The sequence below is a fragment of the Euprymna scolopes genome, chromosome 1 (genome assembly GCF_053919585.1).
Source record: "Euprymna scolopes isolate OS-2025 chromosome 1, ASM5391958v1, whole genome shotgun sequence".
Taxonomy (NCBI): domain Eukaryota; kingdom Metazoa; phylum Mollusca; class Cephalopoda; order Sepiida; family Sepiolidae; genus Euprymna; species Euprymna scolopes.
Window position 1 is genome coordinate 8,073,376 of NC_136482.1, and position 21,178 is coordinate 8,094,553.

The following is a 21,178-nucleotide window of genomic DNA, read 5'->3' on the forward strand; positions in this document are numbered from 1 at the left end:
AGGTGGCAATTGATCTAACCTTTAGCATCGCAATTGGCAACCAAGTTGTTAATATTTAAAGCTGTCAGCCTGATAGCACCTAGCGACCGACAACATTATAGCAATCTTTAATTGGAGTCGGTTTTAATGCAATTTCGAGTTTACTCGTCTCCCCGCGAATATAAAGAAACTTAGACAAGGCTTTTGTTCCTCTACAAAGGTGCTTGTCATTGTGCCACATGTGTAGAGGGTCCTGGATATGACCTTAAACTATATCTAGTGGTGAGGCCCCAGCTTTCGGACTTTGGGGAGTGTTGATCCACCCTTTAATTGCCGTTGCTCCCAGCTCCACTCTGACCCGGAGTGGTAGTACCTGTTAGGGTCCCAACTATGGGTTAAATAGAAACCGACTTGAAAACAACAAATATATTCTATTAAAAAAATTTTCTTCAAAATCTTTGTATTCGGCATTAAATAACCTGAAAAGGGTTGATATGCCGTAAAACAAAAACAACCAACCAACCAGCCAGATGTGTAGAGATCTGAAAATACTTGTTGTAAACTGTTGAATACTGATTAGCATTCTTTATTGCAAACATCTAGCATATTATAATGTGTGTGTGTGATAGTGCTGTAATTTTCACATCTAATTTATAAAACTCACTATGTCTGTCTCCATATTTTTAATCTCTAACTAAAAGTCGTAGAGCGGCGCTAGGAGCCTCAACTGATTGGACTTTTTATGGACCGTTCTTTTATGGGTCTTTAACTGGTTAAAATAGTTTTAAGAGGTTAAGAATGGGTCAAAATTGGAAGAAAAAAAATCGTTATACGTTTTGTACATTCATCTTTATTTTCAATCAGTTCATATGCGTGTCAAATTGGTACAGTGATAACGTCACCAACTTTGAATGCGACAATTTTGCTTTCAGTTTCGATTCTAGCTGATGGCATCCAAACACTTTTTTTTTTTTTTTTACTTCGGAAATCACGATTCTGTAATATATAAGAAATCTGTACAAATTAAAATATCATATTTAAGCATATTTTAAGATCAGGCAAAACCGGGTGCTCCCCACCCCCAGTATGAAATAAACCCTAAATAAAATAATCCTGACCCATTAAACCATGAAAAAAAAAAAATGAGTCAGAAGAAAGGTGTGGGCATTAGTTTTATGCTAACATGTGGGATTTAGTCAGCCTCCTATGAATGTTGGCCCTCGTTTCAGTAAACAGAATACAACAGACCAAACATTGGTAAATAAATACTATGAGCACTAATCAAAGACCATGCAAAGGAAGAAATAGACCAGAAATAAAATAAAGTGCAATTATAAAAGCAACCCCTAGAGAACGTCTCCTTTTAAATCTACAGAACATGACCCGAAAGTTGCACCATCGATTTTCGAAACATCCTGTATATAATCGTGATATAAAGAATACAAGAAACTTTTAAAATGCTTCTTGTTCTTTCAATCTTTTTTTTATTATGGGATGTGTTGTTCAAAATTGTCTGATTTATTCCCTGCTTCTTTTGTTCCCGGTCGTTTAACTTATTGATCTAGTGGTCTTCATCAATTCGCTGTTTTGATTCCTCATTGTAATACCGCTTCTTATACCAGTTATCACTGCAACACTGCAAGCTTACGGAACTCCTTGTTGATTGCTTGCTTCTTACCTACTCTTCAAGACTAAGGCGAATTAGGCATCTTCTGTGTTCGTGATAATCATCTTTTGTTCTTGTTAGTTCCTTACGTCAAATGGCTTCACACCTTGTCTGGAGTGATTTCCATAAAAAAAAAAAATTAAACTGGATCAAGGTACTGCTTGTACCCTGAACTCAATGGGACAACGTACTCAAACTCTAACAAGATCTACTTTTAACTAACGTAAACTTAAACTATCTTTCATTCCTATTAGCTTCTTACATTAAGTGGTTTCACGCCTTGTCTGGAGAAACTTTAATTAAAAAAAATCATTGTCATTCAGTTAAGTGTTGAGTAGACATTTTTGTGCTCAAACTGTTGATTTTATGAGTAGAAAACAATTTTTAGTCATCGATTTAAGTCAATGATTTTATAATGGCTATCTTGCTTATTTTAAAGAAAAAAATGTTTTTTTTTCTTTTTCAGTCCGATTTAAAAGTAACTGCAAATGCTGTAAAAACTCTGCGATTATTTTGCAAATGGCAGGCGAAACAAAATGTCGAAGATGATGCAAGTGAACACCATCACGATGCCGCAATTCTTTTAACACGGTAAGAAAAACTTGTCATAAACCATCCCAATCAAGTGTTGAATTCTGCGGATTATTTTTCTCATCTTCAGTATTATTTGTATAACGCTTCAGTTGATGCAGCATACAATCTTCGTCATGCATATGGTGTTGGACTCGGGAATCTACACACAATTTTGAATGGAACCTTTTATCTAATCCACGCAGGTAGAAGTTTTAATTTGCAATTGTAGTCTTAGTATCGCCTGCACTGAAGATCAAACCTTCAACCTCAAACTGAATTTTTACAAGGACCCATGGTATGATGGATAAGTACTAAGAAAAATTCAGTTTTAAGTGACCCTCTTCTGGAGGTTGAAGGTTCAATCCTTAGTGCAAGAATACAATTGTGAATTACTATTAATTATCGATTTCTACATCTCATGGCTGACAGAATGAGAGCGTGCTAACTGCTTTTGATTAAATAAAGAATTCCGTTTAAAACTCTGTGTGCAGATTCCTGAATTTGGCAGAAAGATTTCTACATAGGTTTGACAAACACTTGGAGGTTGGCGGTTATATATTTCAGCATCGGCCACAAACTGTACAAGTATAAAAAATTATTAAAATAAAAACCAATTATTTGCTCTCAGTTGGTGTACTATCTTTGTAAAAAAACAAAAAATATTGATTCATGAAACTTACCATATAATGTTTCCCCCTTGATTGGAAATTTTAAAAAAATTTGTCTTTGATTTTTAGTTGCATAGGTTTTTTTTTTTTTTTTTTTTTTTTTTTTTTGTTTTGTTTTTTTTTTTAGAGGCGTTGAACTTTAAATCAAAAATATTTTTATAATACAAACATTTCGTTTATTCCAAAGATTCATTTTTGGCATTTCTAATTTAAATACAATTCCAGCATATGGCCTTCATAGTTTGCATATATATGGCGTAATCTAGAGGTCCAATTTTAACAACTTCTATTGCCGAAATACAGCCTAATTTAATGCATTGACTGTTGTATTCCAAGTCTTTGCATATCTCCAAGGAAAATCTAATGGGGTTAAATTGCATGAATGAGGTGGCCTGTTGACAAATCCATTTCATTTAATTATTCGTTCATCAAATGTTTCTCTCAGTAAATTGATCAGATCCGGCACTGTGTGGCATGTGGCTCTATCTTGCTTAAACTACTTGAATTGCAAAACTAAGCTGAATTAAAAATAACCGATAGTTTCCAAATCTGTGATTAAAGAAAATAGTTGTCAATTTAAAGTTCGATATCTCTAAAAAAAAACATCCTGTATTTTCCTCATAACAAATTTTTTTTTTCATTGAAATTACCATGCAATGACTGTTTTCTTCTGGGGTTTTTTTCCACTTAATTTTTTCCACTTTTTACCTTTTTTGCTAGCATAATAATATTGGCTAGCCTTTTCACAAAAAAAAGTCAAAGCTTTCAGTTGGCATATATGGTTTACGCAGTTTGCCAGAATATCCCAACAATAAAGTCTGTATTCTGTACAAGTACAAAAAATATTAATCTGAACTCAATGGCTGATCCAACAGGCCACCCTCCCCCTTTAATGTAGGGAGTTGAGCAGGGAGAGGGGTGTTCACATTACATTTGAACTTCTGTATGTTAGTACAGTTATGGAAGCAGGAGACCAAGAGGGAATTCCAAAGTTTAGCAGTTTGAGGGCATAAACTATTAGAGTAGAAGGCTAGGGATCTTTACTGTGAAGGCCTGAGGGGTGGGATTTTGCTGCATGTTGGGTTAGTCTTGAGTATGTACGTTAAGGGGGTACAAGTGCTAGTGGTTCATCAGAACACATACACGAATGCAACATTGCAGTGATAGGACAGGAGTTGAGTTTGGTTGATAGTGTTGGACCTATTAGGTTGAAGACTCTTTTCGGGCGCTGTCTAAGAGTAAGAGACGAATCATTAATGCACTGGCTCGCATGTTGCAACAATACTCCATATATGGACGAATTGTGGCTTTGTAGAAGCATAGGATACTGTCAAATGTGAGCACTTTTCTAGCACAATAGAGCAAGACTACTTAATGATGGATTCTCCGATGCACTACAAGGCCTTGTATCCCCTTCACGTAAATACCCCCGACAGACAGCAAAGTCCCATCCGTACACAGAGATCCCTAGATGTAAGAAAGCCTTCTACTCGAATAGTTTCTATCACAGAACTACTAGGCTTTGGAATTCCCTTCCGGATTCCTGCTTCCCCAAATTTGTAATGTGAACAGACATCTTGCTGCTCAACTCCCTACATAGTATCCCTGCAACTTATGTCCCTGATAGTAGCCCTCTACATCAAATTGGCATTCTGCCTTGTTTGGGGTGAAAATGTAATTTAAAAAAAAAAAAAAAAAAAAATCAACCTTCACAATGTCTTCAATGTATTTGCGCCAATTTATGTTGTCTGTAAAAATGTTAATCCAAGGGGTTTAAACGAGGAGATTATTAGTAACCTTGATTCAGATTAATGCCGTCTCTGTACCAATTCCACTGTTTATGCTCTATATAGCTAGAACCATAAGCAGACACTCTTGTCCTGTCCCCCACCCCAAAACGGTACCCTCACTCCATGTGCACACTGTTTGCATTGAGGCGCACTGTTACACCAGACTAATATTAATGTCATCATTGACTCGGCGACCCTCAACTAGACTCCCCACCCTCACAGACACGAGCACCGGACGACTTCTGTTTACTGATGCCCCTTCCCCCTTTTCGAATCACCGTCTATGTTCAAATTTAATTTCATATCATGGCGTTCAGTGCCGGTACCTCTCTCTTTAACCTGATCACATGTCACCTCGTTATGAAAAATATATTTTATAATTATGACCAGATTTTATTTTGTTTTTGTTTTTTTTCTTACATCAAAAGAATTTGATTTTTGTATGTCCTCACTCAAACCTCATATCATCTATTCACTCATTTTTATTTTATTATTTCATGTTATTTATTTGGTTTCATGTGCCTTAATTGATTCCTTCTCTATTTTTATTTCTTGTGCATTCCTAAAATTTGGGTCCTTGTTCAGAATTCCAAAAATCACAAATTGATCGAATAGTTTTATTTTTATAAAGAAAATCATTTTAAGCGATTAATGGGAATTCGTAAGCATTACAACAAATCTTGTAAGTTTTGAATTATTTTTTACTTATCTTTTTTGTGTGTTTTTAGATTTTCTTAAAATAAATTTGTATAAAAAAAATACACGAGTTCATAAAAAGAGGAGGATTAACTACTCTTTCTCGTACTCAGTCCTTCTGCTTTCTTAGTGACACCAAATGTTTATTCTTTTGTTAAGAGTCCCCTTCGCCATAGCTCGGGCGAATTGATTTTTCTTTTTATTCATTGTTTTTTGTTTTGCCCCCCCCCCGGTCTTAAAAACAATAATAGATAAGAAATATAAAGGTTGATACTTCGATCCTTATTACAGGCGATACTAATACTTTTACACCGTCATGGCTGACAGAATAAGAACAATCTACCTCCGGTGATTAGATAATGGTTTCAATTCGAAATTCATTATGAGTTGTTGGCTCCGCCATAACCAAAATGAGACTCGAGTGTAACCGCATATTTACCGATCAAAACGACTTCCGGTTTTAAAAGTTGTCCGCGCTAAACGGTGTCATTTAATTGGAAGAGCCCCACGAAAACATAGGTCAGCGCATAACGCAAGACTGATTTTTTTTTTTTTTTTTTTTTTTTTGACAAATTAAATATTTATTCACAGAAATTAATACTCAAACTATAATAATAGTAATAAAACACCCCTAGGAACGTCTTCGGTACCACAAAATGAAACCTATCTTTTTTGGCAATATCATCTGTTGGATCCGTGTTTATGTAGTTTAATTTTTTTTTTTTTTTTTAATTTTTACTTTTAGTATTATCTATTTCTGTAAATAAAGATTTAATCTTAAAAAATTTCTAACTAAACATTTCAATGAAAATCAATTTTCAGATATTGTGTTGACTTCCATTTTCGTCGGGGTCTTTCGATTAACGCATGCTGTTCAGTGAAGACTACTTTCAAAACAGGAATCCGCTTGAATCTTTGAATATGTGGTTACACCAAAAATAGTATTCCAAATAATACAAACTAGCAGGACCCGTGGAAATTCCACAGGATGATAAATATATTGAATTCCACAGGATGATAAATATATTGAATTCCACAGGATGATAAATATATTAAATTCCACAGGATGATAAATATATTGAATTCCACAGGATGATAAATATATTGAATTCCACAGGATGATAAATATATTGAATTCCACAGGATGATAAATATATTGAATTCCACAGGATGATAAATATATTGAATTCCACAGGATGATAAATATATTGAATTCCACAGGATGATAAATATATTGAATTCCACAGGATGATAAATATATTGAATTCCACAGGATGATAAATATATTGAATTCCACAGGATGATAAATATATTGAATTCCACAGGATGATAAATATATTGAATTCCACAGGATGATAAATATATTGAATTCCACAGGATGATAAATATATTGAATTCCACAGGATGATAAATATATTGAATTCCACAGGATGATAAATATATTGAATTCCACAGGATGATAAATATATTGAATTCCACAGGATGATAAATATATTGAATTCCACAGGATGATAAATATATTGAATTCCACAGGATGATAAATATATTGAATTCCACAGGATGATAAATATATTGAATTCCACAGGATGATAAATATATTGAATTCCACGGGATGATAAATATATTAAATTCCACGGGATGATAAATATATTGAATTCCACGGGATGATAAATATATTGAATTCCACGGGATGATAAATATATTAAATTCCACAGGATGATAAATATATTGAATTCCACAGGATGATAAATATATTAAATTCCACAGGATGATAAATATATTGAATTCCACAGGATGATAAATATATTGAATTCCACAGGATGATAAATATATTGAATTCCACAGGATGATAAATATATTGAATTCCACAGGATGATAAATATATTAAATTCCACAGGATGATAAATATATTAAATTCCACAGGATGATAAATATATTGAATTCCACGGGATGATAAATATATTGAATTCCACGGGATGATAAATATATTGAATTCCACAGGATGATAAATATATTGAATTCCACAGGATGATAAATATATTGAATTCCACAGGATGATAAATATATTGAATTCCACAGGATGATAAATATATTAAATTCCACAGGATGATAAATATATTGAATTCCACAGGATGATAAATATATTGAATTCCACAGGATGATAAATATATTGAATTCCACAGGATGATAAATATATTAAATTCCACAGGATGATAAATATATTGAATTCCACGGGATGATAAATATATTGAATTCCACAGGATGATAAATATATTAAATTTCACAGGATGATAAATATATTGAATTCCACAGGATGATAAATATATTGAATTCCACAGGATGATAAATATATTGAATTCCACAGGATGATAAATATATTGAATTCCACAGGATGATAAATATATTGAATTCCACAGGATGATAAATATATTGCATTCCACAGGATGATAAATATATTGAATTCCACAGGATGATAAATATATTGAATTCCACAGGATGATAAATATATTGAATTCCACAGGATGATAAATATATTAAATTCCACAGGATGATAAATATATTGAATTCCACAGGATGATAAATATATTAAATTCCACAGGATGATAAATATATTGAATTCCACGGGATGATAAATATATTAAATTCCACAGGATGATAAATATATTGAATTCCACAGGATGATAAATATATTGAATTCCACAGGATGATAAATATATTGAATTCCACAGGATGATAAATATATTGAATTCCACAGGATGATAAATATATTGAATTCCACAGGATGATAAATATATTGAATTCCACAGGATGATAAATATATTGAATTCCACAGGATGATAAATATATTGAATTCCACAGGATGATAAATATATTGAATTCCACAGGATGATAAATATATTGAATTCCACAGGATGATAAATATATTGAATTCCACAGGATGATAAATATATTGAATTCCACAGGATGATAAATATATTGAATTCCACAGGATGATAAATATATTGAATTCCACAGGATGATAAATATATTGAATTCCACAGGATGATAAATATATTGAATTCCACAGGATGATAAATATATTGAATTCCACAGGATGATAAATATATTGAATTCCACAGGATGATAAATATATATATATATATATATATATTTTTTTTTTTTTTTTTTACACAGTGATCACCACTTATCAAGGCCCGGAAACCACTCAGGGATAAGGGTTATTGCAAGTACATCACATTAATGAGGAGATTTTATGAAGTGTTTAATTAGGGGGGCGGTTCATTAGGAATTTGTTAACATTAGACTTGAAGACATCCAAGTTGTAGTCCGGAGGGAAGCAGGCAGACGGAACAGAGTTCCACAGGCGTGCAGTTCTAAGAAAGAAGCTTTGCTCATGAAATCCGCGTTTTGATTTAGGCACAGATATAGTGGGGGAAATTTTTCACAGTGGATTCAGCTAGACGGGTGTTTTTCGTGAAAGTTTGGCGAGGGGGGACCAGGGATTGGAGTTCAGACGAGCACCTGCCATGAAAATAACGATAAAACAAGGATAGGCTCGCAACGTCTCTTCTGTGGGAGAGGGGTTGCAGGGTAGAGAAAAGGGCATCCCCCACTAAACCACGAAGTCTATTTTGTACTCTGTCAAGGCATGATAGGCTGTTTTTGGCAGCTCCTGCCCAGATATGGCAACAGTATTCCATCCTTGGCCGTACTTGGCTTTTAGATAGAGAATTGCATCAGTAGTGAGATATCTTCTGGAGCGGTAGAAGGATCCCACCATCTTTCCTGCGACCTTGGCAACAGACTTGATGTACGTGTTCCATTTCAGATCAGGAGTAAAGGTCAAACCCAGAAGCTTGTCAAAACACGGGGCCTCACCCAGACGAGAGCCATCCATCACAATTGATGCCAGCTGGGGATCGGAGCGTTGATGATGTAAGGATAGGAGTTAAATTCCACAGGATGATAAATATATTGAATCAGCAAATGTTTTGATGAAGCTGATATTTTTCTAGATAACACAATTTTTTTTTTTTTTTTTTTACAGAAAAACTCATAACCTGCAGCTACTATGAGTTTAACATTTCTATGAAAATAGTGTCCATTGTATTTTAAATATGGAACTGACCCAAATGAGATAAATTAATAAGTATTTATAAATGCACATAAAATAATATTGTGCTACATAGTTCAATACAAATAAAATTACATCGTAAAAGACGATCATTAATTTATGTCAGTTCAGCACCTTCTGACAGAAAATGCAATGTTCATTTTTTTTGCTCTGTTTCTTTCAAATGTTCCCTTTTCTTACGTAATGTTTCATTGACTTCTTTCATCAGTGATGAACGACTGCACATCAAAATTACTGTGAATTCCTTTCACACACCATTACAAGAATGATCATATATCATAATGATATTTGAAAACGAGGTTACAGCAAAGGGAAGTCGCTCTCATATTCTTGATCAGGATTGCTAGATTAGTCATTTTTTAAGTCACATTTTGCGAATCTGGCATTTTTTTTTTTTTTTTTTTTTTTTTTTTTAAGCCATGTGACTTTCAGAAATTGTATTTGGCTTTTTTCAAAGTGTAAAATATCGACTAGCTAAGGAAAGAATAAGCAGGATATTTTGTAGATAATTTTCATTCAAAGAATACTGAAACACATTGCAGTTTTTTTGTTGTTTTGGGTTCTTTTGCCTTGTTTTAATATTTGACAACAGAACTTTCCAGTGCATTTAATATAATCATAAGGACTATTTAATCTGAGGATAAAGCACCACTTATCAAGGCCTGAAGGCCACTCAAGGATAAGGGATGATAAGTGTCAATATGTTGAGACAACACTGTGATGATTGAAATGGTAGAACTTGAGTAGTGTTTGTTTATTCAACAGGAACTAGTTCACATCAGACGGCCATGTTATAGTCAGCTGGGAAGCACCTCCACGATATTGCATTCCTCAGACAAACAGTTCTATAAAAAAAATCTATGCACTTCAATTTACGTTTAGTTTTAGACAGATTATATGGGAAATCGTTAGCAGTGAGCTAGATTAGTGCCTGCTGTGAATGTTCTTGGGGGGGCATAAGTAAAAGCTCAATGTAAATAACGATAGAGCAGAGATAGATTCGCTACATCTCTTAAGAAAAAATGGTATACGAGTACAGAAAACCAAAATGTCGGTTAATTAGAATTTCTCTACCTTGAAATGTAATTTCTTTTTAATTTAATTACTTTTTAAGCGTTGCCCATTAATTCAAATTGACTGCAAAAGAAATCTTTAAGTCAGTTGTTTAAGCCCCCCCCCTCCCCAACATTTCTGATTAATGAAAGTTTCAGTGCGAATAAGGTAACTAGGGTTCTGCTAGAATAAAGTAGATAATGTCCTCTTAATATAAGGTCAAAGAATTATAGCGTTAGCAACATTTTTGTCCATCTATTATATAACCTAGCATGGGTGCCCGGCGTTGCCCGGGTGTTTGGAGGTGTATGTTGAGCAAAAAGAAGTGGTAGTAGGAAGGCAGAAAAGAACGGAAAAAACTTTGCTCTTACGACCACCGACAAACCGGAAGTGACGTAGGTTTTAATGAAGGCTAGACAATCGAAAGGAGAGGATGACTTTCGAAAATATCGACGAAAAAAGCGCCCCCCCCCCGTCGAAAAGTGCCCAGTTGAAGATGAAGATATTAATGTTTTAGCCAATTTTTCAATATGTGTCGTCTGCAAGGTCGAACTTCAAAACGATACTGATCTTGTAAAAATATGTCGCCTTTGTCGAAAGTTTTAGACAGACATGCAAACATACATACATTTATATATTGGTAACTCAAATTTTCAACCCAAACCGATTAAAAAGCTTGCCCTATCTCTGAATATCCTTTATGTAAAATTTCAAATGTTTAGACTAGAAATTGTCTGAATAATTTGGTAGAGACCGAAGCAGTCAAATTTTTTAAAATTTTGACGCCTATTATAACCTTAACATTTATTGTTTTGGGCTCAAATCAAATCAAGTTAAGTTAGATCCATGTCCAAGGAACCTATATCTAAAATTTCAAGTGTTTAGATGCAAAATTGTTGGAGTTTGGTAGAGTTCTCAAATCGTTGAACTTTGACTCCTTAAGTCAAATTTCTAGCCGAAAACTGATTACAAAGATTTTCTCAAATCTCAATACCCTGTATATCAAATTTCGCGTCTGTGTACATTTCCCTACACAATAACTCAATTTTCTGTCTACACAGACAGACACTTTCACTTTTATAGATGTATCATTTAGCAAAGATAGTTAGAATTTGCTGATAGGCCAGCAAACCAGGATTCAATCCTGTCGTCGTACCACACTAAAAAAAAAAAAAATGGTACTTGATGGCCCTTGCTGAATGCCCGTGAGGACAAGGAGTAAATAGTGTAATCCTCCCCTACATCTTAGTGTGGTATGAAAATGGAACCTTCGATTTGCCTCAGACTACAATCATTCATGTATCAGTTATTATATAAAGAAAAGTTATAATTCTGTGTTAAAATTCAGAAACTACACAAGTTACAAACCTTACGTCATCTAATTCAATGTAATTGCTTTGATAACAAAAAATACTGTAATATTCATTTCCTTAAAGATACCAGTGACCAAATAAGTGCGTTTTTTTTTATTTCTATTATAATGAACCAGTTGCTACAGAGAGGGGAGGATAGTTAGTGAGAGAAGAGTACAATGAAAGTGAAGGAGAGAGGGGGGTTACATGGAAGGGGGCAGATCGTTATGCAATAGGGGCGCTAAGAAAAAAGCGCTAGTCTGATAGGATAGATGATATAAGTTTTAGAAGACGTTTCCCTCACTTGTTTTAATTTTAGTATTTTGCTATTCTATGCTGCCGGGCAATGGCGGGTAACGTTGCTAATAACCACTAGCAATTTGCATTATGCGTGCGTAAGCAAATGGCAGTCATCATGCAATGAACCATGAAGAACTAAGTAGAATTTAAGTACTTTCTAAAAAAAAAGTTTTTCTTTCATCCAAGCAATTGGATTTTTTCACGAGTTCTTAATATCATATTTGTAAACTGTATTTGGGTTGAAATGTATTAAAAAATGTTAATGGAATAATCTCATTTTAGGATTGGTTACTTTTGTTTCTAATAGCAAAAGTATTTTTTTTATTTTTGTATCTGGCGCGGGGGGGGGGACATGGTTAACATTGTGGAAACGGTTGTGAAATCAATAAGGTAACGTTCAAAATTTTTTTTTTTTTATCAAAATCATTCCAGGCAAGGCATGAAGCCATTTGATGTAAAGAGCTAAAACAAAATAAATAAATGAAAGTACTCTTCAAAGTCAAAAATCTAGCCAACAATAAATATTAGATCAATAGATTCCAACTCAGAAATTCTATTATACTTTTTGATATGTCCTACGAAAAAGATTTTTTTTTTTAAATATCTGGGTGTTCTTGGCTACAACAACAGAATATTCTTTTCATTGTTTTGACTCTCGAGTATATATCCGAGATAGCTAGACATAATCTACCGAGAACCACATCACTCTACATAAAAACATAAGATATCAATAGATATATACCTGAGAATCAAAACAAAAAAAAAAGAATATGCTGTTGTCATAGCCCTACTAATAATTTAGAAAGTTGCCTTACTGAATGAGTGTTCGTGGTCTGAACTGGTATATCTTAAAGTGTGAGGCTTTCTCACCTGGCGCCTCCAATCAGTATTTCTGGTTTAAGCAGCCAATCAAATTCTTGTAAGGATGAACCCGGATGTATTCATATTCATTACATCAGTTATCTACTATTATTAATTGCACATAAATACCATTTGGGGAAGGTATGAACCCACAATTTCTGCGTATTTCTTATTGGTTGGGGTCTAACTATTTAAAATCATATGCAGGATGGATTCTATGTAACTGATGAATGGAACCCTGACAGGTACTACCACTTCAAGTCAGAATGGTCCTGTGAGTAAAAGAAACTAGGAAAAGACTCTAAAACTCCCAAATCGTGGTATTACAATCAGGTGCAGCTTAAAGGTCTGCTTTTGTGGGAAGATGGGTTCATACCAATAAATATTAAGAAAATTTGCTTTGAATTTATTTCAGAGTGCATGCAGATAGGCATGACAGTCTCTATACCAAAATAGGACAATAATTATCAAGATTTCATCAAATAAAATCTTTAAGAATAATATGTATTCATAGAATTGACTACATTGAAAATTAAACTTTTAACCTCCAGAAGAGTGTCATTTAGAATGGAATTTCACTTAGTATTTTATCCGTTACACCACGGATTCTCATGAGCAATACTAAGAATACAATTGAAAATTAAGACTTCTATCTGGTAATGGCTGACGGAACAAGAGCATTCTACCCTCGCAGATTAAATAAATGGTTTTGTTCAAAATTCTATGCAAATTCCAGAATCTGGCAGAAAGCTTTCCAAGTTCAAAAAGATAAACCTGAAAAAGGTTACATCAACCGAAACGTTATAAGAATAACTCAAGAACAGTAAAAAAAAATAATACAAATTATCAATATTCATTTTATAAATTCAGAATATTTTGATGGTGAGACTACTGAGGTTGTTCAAAAAGTTTATCTTAGTGATAGCATTGGAACACACAAGAAGCCAGTGTTACTCTTAACTGCAGGAGTTAAGAATAAGGAGAGTTAGTTCAAGAAAGTTGTCATTGTTATCCAGCAGAGCGTTACCACTGTTGATCCAGAGAAGAGTCAATCGTGTGTGTGTGTGTGTGTGTGTGTGTGTGTGTGTGTGTGTGTGTGTGTGTAATGTATGGAAGTGAAATCTGGTCAGTGAAGGTAATTTGATATACGTTAGTCAGAGAGAGGTTGATTAGTGAACAGGGGATCCAGTCACTGAGGTTCACGGAAGACTAACCGTGAACATTTTAGCAAGATGTGGAGACCCAGGAAGCGTGCATCTCCAAGCTAAGGAATATTCAAGGAATAAATCTTATATAGAATATTATCTGGCGGTTGATGTCCTCGAAGGAAATCTTTTGCGGCTTCATAAAACCAAAAAGAGGGATCTAGTGAAAAAAAAAGGTACGTGCTCCCAGAAAAGATGTTAACAGTCACGGTAAAGAACTGTTCTTGTACATTGTCCACACTTGTTGAAATGTTTATTGAATGTATATACACACTAGACGATCACAAAGACACTGTCATATATATATATATATATATATATATATATATATAAAATGAACATACATTGTATAGAGAATACAAACTGACACGTACATGCGTACGTACATCGTAGAGACGATACGGACCGGACGGTGATGCAAACATACATGAACGTGTAGGTGTCAGAAATTTCGTGAAAAATATTGAATAATTCCACACCGTCTTTCCATGCTTATAACGCCTCGAAAAATGTAATTCAAGCCGTAATTTTTTTTTCAATTAAAGGAGCAAGGACCAAGGTTTCAATAAAAAAAAAAAAAATAAAATAAAACTTTTTTTTTTTTTTTTTTTTTTTTTTTTTAAAGGTTTTAAACTTCGGACTTTACAGGTAAATTTCTAAAAAACAAAACAAAAAAAACACTTTTTTGTTTTAAATTTGAATATATTATTTATTGATCATTTAGCTTCAATTTGTGATATATAACACTTTGGTGAGTAAATTATTTACTTTTTAATAGACATTTCAAAATGGGAGGCGTGAAATCATTCGACCCCCTGCCTTTCCAAGCTTATAACTACTCGAAAAATGTAATTCAAGCCCTAATTTTTTTCCGATTAAAGGAGCAAGGACCAAGGTTTCATTTTAAAAAAATAACAAAAGAAAAAAACAAACAACGTGGTTTAAAAAAAAAAAAAAAAAGGTTTTAAACTTCGGACTTTACAGGTAAATTTCTAAAAAAAAACAAAAAAAAAAAAAAACACAAAAAAAAAAAAAAAAAAAAAAACTCCTACGGCATTAAAAATTAGTAACAAAATACATTACAATATATAATGCACATATATATAATTAAGTAACATAAATAACGCTGTAAGGCGAGGCAAATACCATGGGCCGGAAAAAACTGGTGTTCTACATCGTAACCTGAAAAAAAAAAAACGTATCCTAGGGCCACTATATCCCGGGGTTCTACTGTAGGGTAGGTTGATTTTCAACTTTTTTGGGAAAATGTAAAAGGTTGAAGCAGAGAAAGTTGCACAAACATATGGGGAGTACAAATATAAAAAAAACTAGGTTTCTAACATCAAGCATTGGATGCTAATTTGATTTTAAAGATCGTCTACTTTGAGACACGGAAAAAACCCTTATCTGTGAAAGATTTGTGAGAAATTATTTAGTATTTTGCAGTTTCAATCATAACAAGTTGTTTTATATATTTAAATAAACGATATAATGACTGATATGCTAAATATTAAACAAAATTATAATTGCCCCCCCCCTCATACTGAGGTGGCGGCAATTACAAAATTCTATAAATGCTGCATTTTACTTTGTTTTATAACTGCAAAATTCAATTCTTTTTACTATCAATGAAATAAAAAGTTTTTATTCTGTTTGGAAAGAAGTCTTAATAAAACCTAAAACAAATTATTTACCTATCTCTAGGCAGTTATCTATGCTTGTATAAAAAACCCAAAACGATTGGCAAGTAAAAAAGCTATTTTTTTTACCATAATATAAAAATTCTCCCTATAGGATCACTTTGAAGCAAAAAATGGCCTCATTTCATGGCATAACATCTTAGCAATAATATGTCTATGTCTTGCTTCAAGTCCATAGACTGATTGGCAGGCTTTCGATGTCAATTTTACAGCACTTTCCACACTTTGTGAATGTGCAGGCAAATCAGGTAACTCTGGCTTTCTGCCGCTCATAAATAATTACTAAAGTTCATGATATGATAATTCTTCAGTTAGTGCTGGCTCTGACCCTCCACTTTGATAAATGTAAAGCGTCAAAATTTATTGTTGATATTTTTTAAACGCTTTCTCACTGGTTCCCAACTACTGAAAAAGAAAAGAGAAGTTAAATAATGTTATTAACTTGAACAAATGAACACAATTTTATTTTAATTAATTTTTTTTAAATTTAATAATTGAAAATGAATGTATAAATCGAAATAAACAATTTGATCAGTTTTATATGAATGTTTACTTACCTAATGGTTAAAATTCTTCTTATAGCTTCTTCTCTCACTTCCATTTCATCTGATTTTAACAAAGAGAACAGAATATTCACTAGAAAAAAGGGCGAAAGCATTAAGCTGAAGATTGCTTAAAACAATTTCCTGAATTTCTGGAGGCTGCTTTTTTATTTGCCCAATCATTTTAAAAATATACATTTGCTGGTTATGAAATTTATTATCCAGTTTAATTTCAAACCAGCTAACTGTATAAACTTCTACAATAAAACTAATCAGCTGGTGCATTTTTCTGGTCAATTCAGATGGATAAATTTTACGGGTCCACAAACACATTAATCGGATTGCCAGAGTAAGCCATTTTGCTTGATTTAAAGGTCAGATCCTTCATGCTGTATACTGAGGGTCTACTTTACCCCTTGAAATACCAACAGCATACTCTAAAAGTAGTCTTTGGTCACCAGTGAGATCATTTTCTGTTAGTTCAGAATACCTGCCCTCCAGAGGACTACTCACTGGTAAAATGTCAACTTGAGGTAAATGATGGTAATTGTTAGAACATAATTTTCCGAGTTGACCCGTAAATGATGTTGGGCTTCGTGCACTTCCATCAAGGAATTGAAATAATGCCCTAAAAGGAAGCTCATTCTGGTGTATAGAACAACCAATAGTGTGTATTTTTCTATACAGCTTGTTTTCTAGTGAGGAAACCAGTATTGGTGCTTGTGGTGTCTAAAAGGACAACCTTTAAAGTATTGACACTCTCATACTCTTCTAGAACTTTGTGAACTTCATCTGTCAGAACAGCACCAGTGGCTCTAACAGTAGGAATCACTCCATGTCTTAGATACGCTCCCTTACTTCCACAACCCATCTCCTTCGTAAATGTCAAGTGATGCTCTTGCCCTTTAGCTTTTCTTCGATTTTTGTTTCCTTTTTCATCGACAGTTTCAATGTAAAATAAAGTGTCTTTGTCGTGTTTCCCATCATTACCAATGCAGAAAAGATTTCTAATTTTTTTATTATGTTTTTGATAGGCATTATTTTTTTATCTTTCTTTTTCTCTGTCAATTTTGGACTTATCAAGAAAAAAATTCCTTAAATCAATATTTGATTTTAGAAGGCCTGCAGCCTGTAGATCCAAAAGAAAAGCATTTGCAAGACTTGCACCTAGGTTTGATGAGACATCACCTCTGATGAGTTCAATGGCATAACGAGGAATTTTTATCAGGCTGTAAATATTCTTACACTCTTCCTCTGGTTCAAAACTTTCATCTGTTCCATCACTATTTTCTGATGTCAGAATGATATTCTGGTCATGGGATGTTGAAGCAATAGGCGGGGGGGGGTGAATCAACTTGCTTTTCTCCTAACACAGTTAACGTTTTAGATTTTGAGACTACAGCTTTATCAACAGGTCTCAATTGAAAATTGCCTTCGAGTCCTATTTTATTTCTTTAGTCCTTCAAATACTCTCTCCTCCACAGGAACCTGAATTAGAAAATTCGACAAATGTTTATTCTAATCTACGCTAATCTTAGAAATAAATTCTATTTCACGTAAAAAAATTGTAATTTCTTTTCTCACTGGTTTACATAAAATACAATTATGGAAATTCATTTAATTTAAGATGTCTATGATTTTCATTAAAAAGATTTTTCAAACAAACAAGAGAAATTTTAAAAAATAGAATAAACTAACCTTTTTTTATGGAACAGGTACAGACAATATGCTTTGACTGACAATTTTCTTTTTTGCATTTAATATTTTTGGCATGACAACTTGCAATTGGCAGGTCACACGAACAAGATGAAATATCAAATAATTTGTCAATTTGTAATTGACCAGAAGACTTTTGGCATATGCGGATAAAACGTTTCTATTTATTTGCTTAGTGTTTTTAAAGCAGGTGTCCTGCAATTTGTGTACAATCCATTTTTCAGTTAATAGGGGCAAACTGGAATTTACTGCCTTCCAAATATCTTTAACATCATTTGCTATTAATTTTGAAAGGGCAAATTTATTTAACTTTGGGCGAGAATTCTCCAATAATAACCATATTGAATAATCTGACGGAAAGTAGGGATTATGTATTTAATGGAAAAGGTGTGCCCACAAATTGTGTAAAAATAGTTCGTTTCCGACTCATGGTTAGAAAAATATCTGCAAAATACATATTTTATGATATGGTAAGAAATTAAACAAAGGAAATTATGAATTAAATTTAAAATTTGGAAAAATTGGTAAATATCAAAAAAGAAACAATAAAGGTTTGTTAAGCTATAAAATACAAAATGTAATAATTTCTATATTTGAATTAAGCTCCGGTTAACAAAGTAAACACACGTATGAACACGAAAATGAAGCCGATTGCTTGGCAGTGTAGACAAAAATATCAACCGGATAAAATAAAGCCCTGGTTTATTAGTTGTTTAATTCATTTTAAATGAATTATTTTGCAGGGTGTCTTTTTATATCGACACTCAATTAGTTTTCTAAAAATAAAATAGATATTACAAACAAAAGAAAAAACGTATTGTTTATACTCCCTTCATATGTTTTCTTCAAAACCGGCATGAATATGACATGCTTATTCTTTGATTTAACACCGGCACCCTGCGACATAGACGCAGCTTATTGAGTTTTTCAATGTTTAAATTCATTTTAGCAAAAAACGATGGAGTTTTAGAAAAAAAGTATTTTGTGTTGTTATTCTTAATGCTATTTAACGACTTTCTCTGCATAGACCTAGTCATAATGCCAAAATCGACCTACCCTATTCTACTGTATACCATATAGAAATCAAGTGTTAGGCCCAAGAATTGAATTCTGAGAACTAACACTGACGTAAAATGATAAGAAAAAGCAACACGTATTGATTTAAATTAATATTAGATATTTTAAAATTGTTTAGGAATCTTTCAAAACATTTTCTCAGATATAAACTGAATGGTTGGGTATAATTATAGATCGTTCAGAGAAAAACATTATCAACGTTAGTCATAAAACAAAGTGCCGATTCTTTCGTTGTAATCCTAGATCCATGAAGTCGTTTGTGAATGCTAAAGAGAAGACTACAAACTTGTTTGAAAACGATTCCAATAATTTCCACTTTATTTACTTAGTAACCAATCAAAACTGAGTATATCATTAAGCTCCGCCCCCCAATAATTGAATATTATGCTGTTAGATAACAAAAGGGTTGGTAGAGGACATCCTAAAATGCCGTTGGGGGTGCTAAAATCATAAGTTAAAAAATCACGTCGTTTCCGTTGGGGAGCAGTTCTAGCTCTTTCAGTCTGCCGACACCGATGAGAACAAAAGCAGGACGCGGAAGTCCTGCCAAGCCCGGTGGTTGGCTCTGGACACAGATGGCAATAATTCGGTCACTCAGTACATGTAAATGGTATCTCTCTCTCTCTTCTCTCATATATATAATCTTTATCCCTCTCTTACTCTCTCTCTCTCCTAATTTTTGTCTTCACCCTCCTCTCTCTCTCATACGCATACACGGTGGAACGATAAAATTATCGTTCTAAAGAAAACATTACTTTATTTTAAAACTTTTATTGAAAAAATTAATTCAGGTAACTTGATTATGTTGTAGAGCTGATATCTATTCAGTGTAGCTGCCTTCAGCCTCAATCACCGCCTTGATACGAGTCCGAAACTGGGAGCATGCCTTTTCTACAAGTGCTGGTGAGAGCTGTACAAATATTTAGCAGATGGCGGCGATCAGGCTGACTTTGGTGTTGTGGGAAGTCATGTTGGTGATGTTCTCGACGTATAACCAAACGAAGTAGTTCAGCGGGTTCAGGTCAGGGGACGGGGTGGATTAATGAGAAAAGTGTACGAAATCGTAGCACTCCTTCTGAAGCCAAGTCTGGGTCTCTTTGGATTGTGGGCCAGCGCCGTCCTGCTGCCACACCCAGGGTCTGCCAGTGACTACCTCATTGCACCAGGGGACCCTCACACACTTCAGCACATCCAGGTACACTTTGGTGTTGACTTTCAAGCCGACTTTAAAGATGTGAGGTGGAACGATGTGACCCTCACTTGAAGCCACACCAAAGATCCTAACCATACCCGGAAATTGTTTTCATCCCCCTGGGCACGTTTGGTTTTCGTGGAAATCCAACGATGAATTTGAGGGTGCTGGCAATGGTCCTGTTGTCATAATTCTAGATCAGTAGACAGCAGGAGTTGTACAGTGGCGCATCTCTGATCTCGCTTGTTGAACATTGTCACTTTCAGACATGATAGAAGGTTCCTATCGCTCTTGGAATTTGTATACAACTGGCCAAGTAGTAGATGGTCTGCAACAAAAAAGAAACGGAAATGGAATCCTGTCTTTTCTAGGCCGACACTTTTCTCGTTCCACCCTGTACATTAGTGTTCTGTTATATAAACTCTTTAAAAATCAAACCGGCATCTGCATGATTCTCTATAAACAAGCGAAGAACAGGAGCAAACATTGTCGAAACCTGAGTTGAAACGAAGCTGCACAACATTGTGTTGCAAGCAGTAAGACATCAGATTCCTTATTCAATCCTCGGCAACGCTGTGTGTGTGCGCGCACATGCGCGCGCACGCACGTACACATGTAAATGTGCATTCCATTTCTTTAACTGCATTCGATTTTTTTTTTTTTTATTCAAAAT

At 34.0% G+C, this 21,178-nt stretch overlaps 1 protein-coding gene and 1 long non-coding RNA gene across 3 annotated transcripts in view; one reads left to right on the forward strand and one right to left on the reverse strand.

Moving 5' to 3' along the window:
- The window catches only part of LOC145277073 (A disintegrin and metalloproteinase with thrombospondin motifs 9-like), a 314,902-nt gene that overhangs the window by 137,800 nt on the left and 155,924 nt on the right, over positions 1-21,178 (forward strand). For both annotated transcript variants that reach the window (XM_080128762.1, XM_080128775.1), the window contains exon 6: positions 2,112-2,236. In XM_080128762.1, coding sequence (XP_079984888.1) covers positions 2,112-2,236 — 125 coding nt within the window. The remainder of the gene's footprint in view (positions 1-2,111; positions 2,237-21,178) is intronic.
- On the reverse strand, positions 14,877-20,955 carry LOC145239745 (uncharacterized). The gene is made up of 4 exons (XR_013866142.1): positions 20,944-20,955; positions 18,219-18,369; positions 16,536-16,584; positions 14,877-16,383 (listed from the first exon to the last, which is right to left on the reverse strand). It is a non-coding gene; the product is annotated as an uncharacterized LOC145239745 (long non-coding RNA).